Source organism: Acomys russatus, chromosome 11 (genome assembly GCF_903995435.1).
Source record: "Acomys russatus chromosome 11, mAcoRus1.1, whole genome shotgun sequence".
NCBI lineage: Eukaryota > Metazoa > Chordata > Mammalia > Rodentia > Muridae > Acomys > Acomys russatus.
In genome coordinates, this window is record NC_067147.1 from 60,747,818 (window position 1) to 60,760,507 (window position 12,690).

A 12,690-nucleotide genomic window follows, 5' to 3' on the forward strand; every position below is an offset into this window, starting at 1 on the left:
TTTCTCTGTAACAACCCTGGTTGTCCTGGACTCACTTTGTAGACCAGGCTGGCCTTGAACTCAGAGATCTGCCTGGCGAGGACTAAAGCATTTGCCACCATACCCGGCTCAGCAGAATCTTTAACACTTGAACCTAAAACAGCCTGGCACTGATTAGAAGCAGTCACTACAGTCACAACTGTTCATGTGGGCCCAGGGTACTGAGAGTAGAAATGTTTTTCCTGGCAGGTATAATGATCTGGAATTCATCGTGCAGGCTGAGATGGCATAAACAGAAGTATTAGGCACACCTAGGCTGTGTAAGTCCCTGGCTCAAAACCAAAAAAAGGGCAAAATTATTTTGTTGTAAATGCTGAACTTACACAAATCCAAGTACTTTGCCCTTAACAGGTTAAACATCCACAACGAACTCACAAACAGAAAATGCCTCTGTCCTCTGTGAACACTCTCTCTCTCTCTCTCTTGTTTTTGGCGTTTGGAGACAGGGTTTCTCTGTGTAGCCTTGGCTGTCCTGGACTCACTTTGTAGACCAGGCTGGCCTCGAACTCACAGCGATCCACCTGCCTCTGCCTCCCAGTGCTGGGATTAAAGCCATGCGCCATCATGCTCGGCTTCCTCTCTTAATTTTCAAGGAGCACCGACAGCTTAAAGACACCGGGTTAAGGGGAAGGCCAGGTCACTCGGATATAGCAGTTCTAGGCTGACCTGGACTTTGAGAAACCGTGCCTCCAAAAATCAAAAGCTGGGCATAGAGTGTGCCTGTAATCTCAGAAATCAAGTGGCGGAGACAGGAGGATTGCTGCAAGTTAAGGGCCAAGTTGGCCTACATAGTAAGTATCAAGTCAGCTAGACTTATACAGTAAGGCCCCAACTAAATAAACAATAACGGAAGTCGTTTCATTTGGGAACGAATTTACTGAGAGGTAAATAACCATCCACACGGGAAAGCAATTGGGGGGGGGGCGGTGGCTAATAAATAACAGACATTCAAACTCTTCAAATGGATCACAGAGGGGCCTGGCTTTCCTAAAGGACCATTTCAGGATCAGAGGTGAGAGGGTGGGGGCACGGAAAGACCGAATCCGAGACTTCTCCATCAGAAATCCCGAAGGACACTTACAAGTCCGACCAGTTCAAGAATACTAACGGTGTTTGAAGGTGAGTAGCACTCACCTAGAGGCACCCTAGCACCCTGAAGTTCCAGAAAAGACTAATCTACTTCCTCGATGGTCGGGCCTGTGGCAGCCCTGCTGGGTGTGTACCCTGGCGCGCAGGTGGGTCCAGTGCACCCTCCCTGATACAGCTTTGTGATGATGGGGTTGCACATGTTTTCCAGTTCTTTCCGTTTATGATCAAACTCAGCTTTCTCCGCCAGCTGGTTGGCCTCCAGCCAGGAAAGGGCCTCGTTGCACTTATCCAGTATTTTCTTTTTATCAGACTCGCTTAACTTGTCCTTCAGACCTTCGTCACTCACCGCGCTCTTCATGTTAAAAGCATAAGATTCTAAGGCGTTTTTGGCAGCGATTTTCTCCCTTTGGCCCTCGTCTTCAGCTTTGTATTTCTCGGCCTCCTGCACCATGCGCTCGATCTCCTCCTTGCTCAGGCGGCCCTTGTCGTTGGTGATGGTGATCTTGTTGGCCTTGCCGGTGCTCTTGTCCATGGCTGTGACATTGAGAATTCCATTGGCGTCGATGTCAAAGGTCACCTCGATCTGCGGCACTCCCCTGGGTGCAGGAGGTATCCCAGTCAGGTCAAAGCGGCCCAGCAGGTTGTTGTCGCGCGTCATGGCCCTCTCGCCCTCGTACACCTGGATCAGCACGCCGGGCTGGTTGTCCGAGTAGGTGGTGAAGGTCTGCGTCTGCTTGGTGGGGATGGTGGAGTTGCGCTTGATGAGCGCCGTCATCACGCCGCCCGCCGTCTCCAGGCCCAGCGACAGCGGCGCCACGTCCAACAAAAGCAAGTCCTGTACTTTCTCCGACTTGTCACCCATTAAAATAGCTGCCTGCACCGCCGCCCCGTAGGCCACCGCCTCGTCGGGATTGATGCTCTTGTTGAGATCCCGTCCATTAAAGTAGTCCTGCAGCAGCTTCTGCACCTTAGGGATGCGCGTGGAGCCGCCCACCAGGACAATGTCATGGATTTTAGCCTTGTCCATCTTGGCGTCCCGAAGAGACTTTTCCACGGGCTCCAGCGTGCCTCTAAATAGGTCTGCGCACAGCTCCTCGAAGCGCGCGCGCGTGATGGACGTGTAGAAGTCGATGCCCTCGAAGAGCGAGTCGATCTCCAGGTTGGCCTGCGTGCTGGACGACAGGGTGCGCTTGGCGCGCTCGCACGCCGTGCGCAGGCGCCGCACCGCGCGCTTGTTCTGGCTGATGTCCTTCCTGTGCTTCCTCTTGAACTCCTCCACGAAGTGGCTCACCAGCCGGTTGTCGAAGTCCTCGCCGCCCAGGTGCGTGTCGCCCGCCGTGGCCTTCACCTCGAAGATGCCGTCGTCGATGGTCAGGATGGACACGTCGAACGTGCCGCCTCCCAGGTCGAAGATGAGCACGTGCCGCTCTCCATGACTCCCTTTATCCAAGCCGTAGGCGATGGCGGCCGCCGTGGGCTCGTTGATGATGCGCAGCACGTTGAGTCCCGCGATCACGCCCGCGTCTTTGGTGGCCTGCCGCTGGGAGTCGTTGAAGTAGGCGGGCACGGTGATCACGGCGTTGGTGACATTGTGGCCTAAAAAGGCCTCTGCAGTCTCCTTCATCTTCGTCAGCACCATGGACGAGATCTCCTCGGGGTAAAAGGCTTTCTGCTCTCCCTTGTAGGACACGAGCACCTTGGGCTTGCCTCCCTCATTGATCACTTGAAACGGCCAAAGCTTCATATCTGACTGCACAACAGGATCGTTGAACTTGCGGCCGATCAGACGCTTCGCGTCGAACACGGTGTTCTGCGGGTTCATGGCCACTTGGTTCTTGGCGGCGTCGCCGATGAGCCGCTCGGTGTCGGTGAAGGCCACGTAGCTGGGGGTCGTGCGGTTGCCCTGGTCGTTGGCGATGATCTCCACCTTGCCGTGCTGGAACACGCCCACGCACGAGTAGGTGGTGCCCAGGTCGATGCCGATCGCCATTCCTTTATTAGCAGCCATAGTTTTCCGAGGCCTGTGAAGAAATGAGGTTTAAAATCATTATTTTGGGTAGTGATTAAAAAAAAAAAAAAAAACAAACAACTGAAGTTGTTTATTGATGTAGGTTTTTCTCTTTCAAGATTTATTTTTTTATTATTTTTAATTTTAAGAATTTTAAATTTAAGCTCAGAGCTTGTAAATGTTGCTGTTGTTTTGGGATGGTGTGTGTGTGTGTGTGTGTGTGTGTGTGTGTGTGTGTGTGTGTGTGTGTGTATGAACATGTGGATTCAAGGGGTCAAGCCTGGGCATCATTCATCTGACAATCACCTTGTTGAGATGGGACCGTTTTCATCGGCCTGCAAGCCTGGCCACTTAGGTTAGGCTGGCTGGCTGTCCGGTGAGGCCAGCAATCCATCACCCTTGTGAGGCATGCCACCATGCTCACTTTGTTCTGTCATGCTTGCTTGGCCAACATTTTACCCACTGAGCTATCTCCTACCTCTCAGTAGGTTGTTTTGGGTTGCTTTTTTTTTGTTTTGTTTTGTTTTGTTTTTTCAGACAGGGTTTCTCTGTGTAGCTTTGTCTGTCCTGGACTCACTTTGTAGACCAGGCTGGCCTCAAACTCACAGTGATCCACCTGCCTCTGTCTCCCGAGTGCTGGAGTTAAAGGGCTGTGCTACCGCGCCGGCTTTTTGGCCAAGAAGTTGTCCTGGAAGCCACCATGTAGTCCAGGCTAGCCCCAAACATGCAGCTATTCTCTTCCCTCAGCCTTCCAAATCCTGACCTCACAAGCACAAGTCACTACATCAGGCTCTCTTTTTTCTTTTTAAAAAAGATTTATTTATTGTGCACACAGTGCTCTGCCTTAATGGATGCCTACACATAAGAAGGCACTGGATCCCATCACAGACGGCTGTGAGCCGCCATGCGGTTGCTGGGAATTGAACTCAAAACCTCTGGAAGAGCAGCCAGTGCTCTTACTCCTCTGAGCCATCTCTCCCGCCCCAGGCTGGTTTTCTTTACAACTACTGTCTGCGCTCTCCTGCATCCTATAGTTCCATGCTTTCTCTAGTCTTGTAGGAAATAGGAGACAAACTAGGGAAAGTTGCTAGAGTGTCTCAACTTTAAAAGTGTCTGGTGCTAATAGTTTGGGGTTTGAAAAAAAAGAACAAATAAACATTGTCAAAATGCCTGTCCTGCTTACCTTTCACTGTCCTTTATTCTTTGAAATTATCTTTGGGGTTGGTTCTGGGCTTTGTCTCTGTGTTCTGGGGTGGAGCCCAGAGTCTTGGGGATGCTAGGAAGGGTTGCGCCAGCGAGCTGCACCCCAGTGGGCGTGTTCTCTCTGTACTTGTCTCAGAGCACAGACCCTAAGACCCTTGGGCAGCCCCCAGGGCTCTCAAATGTCTGTTTCAGACCATCTATGGCTTCTTCAGTGTTTCTTGTCAACCAGGTGCCATTCATGTCAACAGGCTGGCCAGACAGCACAACACAGGAGGCACACTCAGGCCACTTTCCACTGCCAACCTCGCTCCCTATTTGGCTAAGTAGACTTGGCTAAAATCTCTAAGTCAATCATGAGCCTTTGCCTATATTCATTTTGAAACAGACTCGTAACAGGAATAGTTGGGGGTGGGGCCCACGCTAACCGTGCTGCACTCACCATGCTGTGCCTTTTCACCATGAGTGGAGTGTGTCCTGAGTTTTTGTGTCTGTGGAGTCATCTTGCTGCCCTAGACTATTGGAGTTGCACAATTGGAGCCTAAACAGTTGGAATTACATTTATCCATCTGCAGCCGGCCTTATTCCACTCAGCATAACTGTCCTTAATTCTCATCCACCAGCTTGCATATTTTAGTACTTCCAACACTGAGCAAGGTCCTTTCTTCACAGGGAGTCTCTTCCCTGGACCCTGGTGACATCCGGGTGACGTCACTTCTTGGCTACCGTGAATACTGCTCCGTCACATTGATTCTCATACACATCCAAGACCTGGCTTTCATGGCGGAGTAGAGAACAGTGCCCTCAGCTTTGGGGTACACCTTGGAGTACCAAGGGTGGGAGGATGCTTATAGGGCCTAAGTCAACTGTAGTGTTCCTGTGACAATGACGTGTTGTACTGTATAGTGGTGTGTTGTACTATGGGACCACACCTGTCTCCTAATGTTGTGCTCTGAAAACCTTAAGGAGATATTAGGGGGTCTAAGAGATGGCAGTTAAGAGAGCTTCCTGTGGGGCTGCAGAGATGGCTCAGTGGTTAAGAACACTGGATGCTCTTCCAGAGGACCAGGGTTCAATTCCCACCACCAGCATGACAGCTCTAGAGGACAAGAGACAGGGTCTCTCTGTGTAGCCTTGACTGTCCTGGACTCACTTTGTAGACTAGACTGGCCTCAAACTCACAGTGATCTGCCTGCCTCTGCCTCCCAAGGCATATGCCACTACTGCCTGGAGCAAACCATTTCTTAAAGAGACAGGCACTAGCCTCCTTCCAGATGTGGTTGGCTACCTTAGCGACCTATGGTTGAGTAATTTAGTTCACTCTGAGGATGGCTGCTGGGGAAATCTCCAAGCTCCTCCCCCTCTACCCCACTCTGCCTTTTTTAAAGACAGGGGTCTCCTGCCTGGCAGACAGCATTCAGGGAGGCAGCCGGTCTACAAAGTGAGTCCAGATGTACAGCTAAAGCTACACAGTGAAACTCTGTCTCGAAACACACAAAGCAAACAAGACAGGGGGTTCACTATGTAGCCAGGCAATCCCCTGCCTCCACTCCTGAGAGTTAGGATTACAGGCTTGAGCCACCCCTTGGCCCCAATCAACTTTTCGGAGAAGGCAGGGCACTTTTCCATTTAAGGATAAAGTCCTTCACTGCTGTGGTTCTCCTCCGCCCCTCCCCACCTCCCGGGGCAATCCTGTCTCTGCATCTCTACACCCAGTTTCTATACTCCCCTCCCCCACCCTCTCTCTCGTCTCCCCCCCCCCCCCAGACAGGAATTCTCTGTGTAGACCAGGCTGTCCTAGAACTCACAGGGTCCGCCGGCCTCTGCCTCCCGAGTATTGGAACTTAAGGCGTGCGCCACCACGCCCGACTCTCTAACCTACTCTTGATTTTAACTCTGTCTTCTGGTACCAAATACATATTCAAAAAGGTCTTAAGGTGTCTGCTCCCAACTGCGAGCTCTGACTAATCCCAGACACACACCTTTCCTAGTTGTCAACGCCCACCCCCAGAATTAAAACAACTGGGGTCTGTGTGTCAAGGGATGGCGGGTGCCAAGAGACCTTGCCTGTAAATACACCTTTAAAAACACCTTGGCCCTTCAAATAAGTACCAACTGGGACACACAGCCTTCACCGCATTACAGTCAGAGCCTTCACAAATCACCTGGAATCTCTTCGCCTTCGCTCCAGTTTGGAAACTTGAGGTTGCTGAGCCCCTTTGAGTAGGGAGCTCCAGGAACATCCAAACTGTACAGCTGGGGCTCCCCCCACCCCCCACCCCGACCCTCCCGGCAACTTTGAGCCAGTTCTGGGACAGAGCCTGTGATTCTTAAATTAGTCCATGAGGTCAGAGGCAGCATGGCCATTGTAACGCGACCGCAGGGGATCACGTCACTAGACACGCCCCTAGGCCTCTGCGGGGGTCACCCGAGCGGCCGAGGGGGAGTTACAGCCCGTAGCTCGACCCCATAAACAGACCTATTCCGGTCCGCGAAGTCCCCACGACATTGCCCAAATCACAGTGAACTGTCCACAACATCGAGCTAGCAGTGACCTTTCGGGTCAATTCCGCACGGGCAGCGATAATGAGTCGCCATGGTAACAGTGGCAACAGCTCAGCAAGCTGCCCTCCCCCTCAGGGATCCGTCCTCTCCAGCGAACCCAAGAACCGTCTGGAGAGTTCTGGACACGGGAGGCACCCTCCACACCGATTACTCAGAGGAGGCGGGGAAGCTCCGCTAGACGCGAAACTGCTGGAAGATTCCGCTCCCCACGGCCTCCTCCGGCTCCCTGATTGGCCCAGGGGAGGGCGGGCGGGGCCGGAGAACCTTCCATAAAGGCGCGGGGCTGAGCGCAGGGCACCAGACGCGGTCAGAGACCCACACAAGAGTGTCCAGAGCCCATCGGAGCGAAGAGAGGCTCACGTCCGACCGAGGAGAAGACACCGAAAGCGGAGAGACGCGCTCCCGACCCTCGGCCAGCACCAGCCTTCCTCCCCGAGCATCCGCGCCGCGGAGAACAGCCCTGCAGAAGCTGAGCGCCCACCGCCCGCAGCAGAGAGCGACGACATGGCCAAGAACACGGCGATCGGCATCGACCTGGGCACCACCTACTCGTGCGTGGGCGTGTTCCAGCACGGCAAGGTGGAGATCATCGCCAACGACCAGGGCAACCGCACGACCCCCAGCTACGTGGCCTTCACCGACACCGAGCGGCTCATCGGCGACGCCGCCAAGAACCAGGTGGCCATGAACCCGCAGAACACCGTGTTCGATGCGAAGCGTCTGATCGGCCGCAAGTTCGGCGACCCGGTGGTGCAGGCGGACATGAAGCACTGGCCCTTCCGGGTGGTGAACGACGGCGACAAGCCCAAGGTGCAGGTGAGCTACAAGGGCGAGAGCCGCGCGTTCTACCCCGAGGAGATCTCGTCCATGGTGCTGACGAAGATGAAGGAGATCGCCGAGGCGTACCTGGGCCACCCGGTGACCAACGCGGTGATCACCGTGCCCGCCTACTTCAACGACTCCCAGCGGCAGGCCACCAAAGACGCGGGCGTGATCGCGGGACTCAACGTGCTGCGCATCATCAACGAGCCCACGGCGGCCGCCATCGCCTACGGGCTGGACCGCTCTGGCAAGGGGGAGCGCAACGTGCTCATCTTCGACCTGGGGGGCGGCACGTTCGACGTGTCCATCCTGACCATCGACGACGGCATCTTCGAGGTGAAGGCCACGGCGGGCGACACGCACCTGGGCGGCGAGGACTTCGACAACCGGCTGGTGAGCCACTTCGTGGAGGAGTTCAAGAGGAAGCACAGGAAGGACATCAGCCAGAACAAGCGCGCGGTGCGGCGCCTGCGCACGGCGTGCGAGCGCGCCAAGCGCACCCTGTCGTCCAGCACGCAGGCCAGCCTGGAGATCGACTCGCTCTTCGAGGGCATCGACTTCTACACGTCCATCACGCGCGCGCGCTTCGAGGAGCTGTGCTCCGACCTGTTCCGCGGCACGCTGGAGCCCGTGGAGAAGGCGCTGCGCGACGCCAAGATGGACAAGGCGCAGATCCACGACCTGGTGCTGGTGGGCGGCTCCACGCGCATCCCCAAGGTGCAGAAGCTGCTGCAGGACTTCTTCAACGGGCGCGAGCTGAACAAGAGCATCAACCCGGACGAGGCGGTGGCCTACGGGGCGGCGGTGCAGGCGGCCATCCTGATGGGGGACAAGTCGGAGAACGTGCAGGACCTGCTGCTGCTGGACGTGGCGCCGCTGTCGCTGGGCCTGGAGACGGCGGGCGGCGTGATGACGGCGCTCATCAAGCGCAACTCCACCATCCCCACCAAGCAGACGCAGACCTTCACCACCTACTCGGACAACCAGCCCGGCGTGCTGATCCAGGTGTACGAGGGCGAGAGGGCCATGACGCGCGACAACAACCTGCTGGGCCGCTTCGAGCTGAGCGGCATCCCGCCGGCGCCCAGGGGCGTGCCCCAGATCGAGGTGACCTTTGACATCGACGCCAACGGCATCCTGAACGTCACGGCCACCGACAAGAGCACCGGCAAGGCCAACAAGATCACCATCACCAACGACAAGGGCCGCCTGAGCAAGGAGGAGATCGAGCGCATGGTGCAGGAGGCCGAGAGGTACAAGGCCGAGGACGAGGCGCAGCGCGACAGGGTGGCGGCCAAGAACGCGCTCGAGTCCTACGCCTTCAACATGAAGAGCTCCGTGGAGGACGAGGGCCTGCGGGGCAAGCTCAGCGAGGCGGACAGGAAGACGGTGCTGGACAAGTGCCAGGAGGTCATCTCCTGGCTGGACGCCAACACGCTGGCCGACAAGGAGGAGTTCGTGCACAAGCGGGAGGAGCTGGAGCGGGTGTGCAGCCCCATCATCAGCGGGCTGTACCGGGGTGCGGGGGCTCCCGGGGCCGGGGGCTTCGGGGCCCAGGCGCCCAAGGGAGGCTCTGGCTCGGGGCCCACCATCGAGGAGGTGGATTAGAAGTCCCTCCTTGCTCTCCTAGAGTCCTCTGGGACACAGACAGGTGGCGCTTGAGGACTGTGATGCACTGGGTTTTGTCAGGTTTAGTCCCTCGCTTCTGAATTCATTCTGCAGTTTAGACCTGGCCTTAGGGAAACTGTCCTTTATCTGTTTTGCAGTAACTGGTGTTCTTTACATTTTGTGTAAATTAGTACTCCTTCGGTGTCTCCCCAGGCCCTTCAATTCAGCACTGCCACCCTTGTGTGTGATTTGTTTGGCAAAACTATAAATTTGAAAGGGCTTTTTAGTCCCTTAATAGTATGTTTATCTAATTTTGGCTTTCAATAAGGAAAAGTCAGAGCAGCTTTGTGTGTGTGTGTCTTAAAAGGAAATATGTTGCTAGCCTTTGGCTCACCCTTGTGTCTCTGGGCTCCAGGCAGATCTATATGATGATTTCCAGGCCAGTCAGGGCTGTGTAGAGATCCTATATTAAAACACAAAATGAACGCAGTATGTTAAGAGGACACCTGGAGATGGTTTAGGCTTCTTTTGTCTTGGGACTCTGCCCTTGGCGACACTGCTGGGGCACACTCTGCGGTTCCTTCACAGGCCCAGGCACCCTGCTGCTGCTCCTTGTGTCTACATGTTTCTTGCCTTGCAGTTTTGTTGTTGAACGTGTTTCCCAGCTGCTGAACCGGGAGGTGAATTCATACTGCCGGCCTTTGTCCATTTTATTTTTTGTACATCCACACTGAACTCAGGCTATTTTTTTTACTGGTCACTTGAAAATAAACTTCAAAATCACTCACCATGCCTTGTGTGCCTGTTGTATTTGAGTCAGAGGAGTTTCTGCATGTTTCATCTCTCACAGTTTCAACTACAATTGACCAGCGTTTTATGTCAAGACAGGGGCTTGGAGAACAGAGCAAACCTTGCGTTGTGATCTGTTTGAGGAAAATGAAAGAAGTCAGAGCAAATTAAAAGCCTTCTGTGGCAGGGGTTTCTGGGATAAATTCTCATGGAAGTGGGGAGAGGGTAGTGGGGTATTAGAGGCTTGGGTCTGGGGGTCCAGGAGATTCAGGTACCTGGCAGGGTGGCAAGGATGCAGAGATAAGGATGACCTCAGAAGAGAGGGTGGGAGTTCACTTAGTGAACACAGTACAGTAATAAAAAGGGGGGGGCAGGAAAAAAGCCATAAACGGGGGGTGGGGGGTGGTGGATGGTGTGAGACCTGGCACAGCAGATTAAGGGTACATCCCTAGTTCTAATCTTTTACTTAATACATTTTTACCCCTCTATGTATGGTGGGGGCATGCACTCACCAGGGCACACAGGCAGGAGTGAGGGGACCTCGTGAGGGGTATGCACACACCAGGGACACAGGCAGGGGTGAGGGGACCTTGTGTGGGGCATGCACACACCAGGGCACACATGCAGGGGTCAGAGAACTCTGGAAAGGAAGTTCTCTCTTTTCACCCTCTGGGTAGGTCCTGAGGAGGAGACTCAGTTCTGCAGGCTTGGCAGCAAGCGCCTGGACCTGCAGAAGCATCTCCCTATCCCTCACGGTCTGCTTCTGACGTTTTTGAGGTTGAGACTGCTCTAGTGAGCTAGGCCGCACCAGATTAAGGCCATTCAGATTACATTTAAGATTTTGTTTTACTTATTTTTTTATTTTTATTTTTATTTTTTTGAGAGAGGGTTTCTCTGTGTAGCCTTGGCTGTCCTGGACTTGATTTCTAAACGAGCCTGTCCTGAACTCACAGAGATCCACCTGCCTCTGCCTTCCTGAGTGCTGGGATTACAGGCGTGCACGTTCTGTAGCCCAGGTTGACATAGTCACTTCTGGCTCCTGGGTCTTTCTTGGTAAAGACTCACTTGGGAGTCTCACTGCCTTAGCCTTCCAAGTGTTGGATTACAGGGATGGATTAGCATACCGTGCCTGCTTTATAACTTTTTGTTTGGTTAGTTGGTTTCTTGCTTTAATGTGGTAAGGGATTTGAGGCCAGCTCTACCACCGATCATGCAATTTTATTTTACTTTATTTATTGAGCCGGGAAACATGCCTAGAGCTTTCAGAGGCTGAGCAACTGTCTCACTGATGTAGGTCGGAAGGCCAGGTTCCTAGGCTTTTTGGTTGGCTGTTTTGTTTTGTGAGATGGGTTCTCCTATGGCCTAGGCTGGACCACCTTGCTGCCCTCCCCTCTGAATTCTTTTAAAGTGGGAGTGGCAAGGGTGGAGATGTCCCTCGAGAGCCTTGTTTACGGACCAGCCCTGGTTCTGTCCTCAGCACCAGAGAGGGAAGAACAGAGCCCTTAGGCTAATACTTTGGTTAATGTTTATTTCTGGAAGGATTCTGGAACAGAAATCACACATTTGGTGTTAAAAAAAAAAAAAGTGTGTGTGTGTGTCCTGACAATAGAATGTCTCCATATCAGAACGACCTCAGCAACACTGGAGCACAGTAACAGAGTGGATGCTGTGTGGGGGCCTTTTGTGTGTGGGACTTTGCTAATCCTTACTGTGCTGGGTAGTTTGAGGGAACTTGACACAGGCTGGAGTAGTCTGAAAGAGAGAGTTCCTCCATTGGATCTGGCTGGAGGGCATTTTCTTAATTAGGTGGATGAGGGCCCAGCCCATTGTGGGTGGTGCTGTCAAGGCTGGCTGTCCTGGGTCCTATAAGAAAGCTAGCTGAGCAAGGCATGGGGAACAAGACAGTAAACAGCAGCCTCCATGGCCTCTGTGTCAGCTCCTGCCTCCAGGCTCCTGCCCTGTTTGAGTTCCTGCCCTGACTTCCTTCGATGAGGGCTATGATGTCGGAGTGTAAGCCAAATAAACCCTTTTCTTCCCAACCTGCTCTTGCCATGGTCTTTCATCGCAGCGGACCCTCCTAGGGCAGTCACCTTCTCTAAACAGCTCCCAGCGCCCTCTGGGGAACAGCCAGTGAAGTGGGTACAGAGAGGAGCTGGGGGCCAGGTGGGAGGGGCAGCTACTCAGTCTCGGGTACTTTCATCTCTGGGGACTGTTTTCTCACCTCTTGCCATGCAATTTTTTTGTCTCAGTATCATAAAGGCCACAAATTTTCCACTGTTTCTGTCTGATGGGTTAGAGCTGGGTGTGGTACACACCCGTATGGCCCCGGGAAAGCGGAGGCAGGAGAATCCCTGTTCAAGACTAGCTTGGGCTGGGCTGGAGAGATGGCTCAGAGGTTAAGAGCACTGACTGCTCTTCCGGAGGTCTTGAGTTCAATTCCCAGCAACCACGTGGTGGCTCACAACCATCTATAATGAGATCTGGTGCCCTCTTCTGGCCTGCAGGCAAACACTGTATATATGATTAAATAAATCTTTTTTTTTTTTTTAAAGGCCTGGCATGGTGGCACT

At 53.7% G+C, this 12,690-nt stretch overlaps 2 protein-coding genes across 2 annotated transcripts; one reads left to right on the forward strand and one right to left on the reverse strand.

Annotated features, from left to right (window-relative positions):
- Positions 1–962: 962 nt before the first annotated feature.
- LOC127195901 (heat shock 70 kDa protein 1-like) lies at positions 963–6,786 on the reverse strand. The gene is made up of 2 exons (XM_051153534.1): positions 6,502–6,786; positions 963–3,149 (listed from the first exon to the last, which is right to left on the reverse strand). Exon 2 carries the CDS (start codon positions 3,134–3,136, stop codon positions 1,211–1,213), a length of 1,926 nt encoding a protein of 641 aa, XP_051009491.1. The 5' UTR covers positions 3,137–3,149; positions 6,502–6,786; the 3' UTR covers positions 963–1,210.
- Positions 6,787–7,225: 439 nt separating this feature from the next.
- Positions 7,226–9,417, forward strand: LOC127195904 (heat shock 70 kDa protein 1A). Its single transcript, XM_051153535.1, has one exon. It carries the CDS (start codon positions 7,406–7,408, stop codon positions 9,329–9,331), a length of 1,926 nt encoding a protein of 641 aa, XP_051009492.1. The 5' UTR covers positions 7,226–7,405; the 3' UTR covers positions 9,332–9,417.
- Positions 9,418–12,690: the final 3,273 nt, after the last annotated feature.

Excerpts from the sequence above, each read along its gene's own strand:
- LOC127195904 (XM_051153535.1), top strand. The coding sequence starts at position 7,406 with ATGGCCAAGAACACGGCGATCGGCATCGACCTGGGCACCACCTACTCG.
- LOC127195901 (XM_051153534.1), bottom strand. The coding sequence starts at position 3,136 with ATGGCTGCTAATAAAGGAATGGCGATCGGCATCGACCTGGGCACCACC.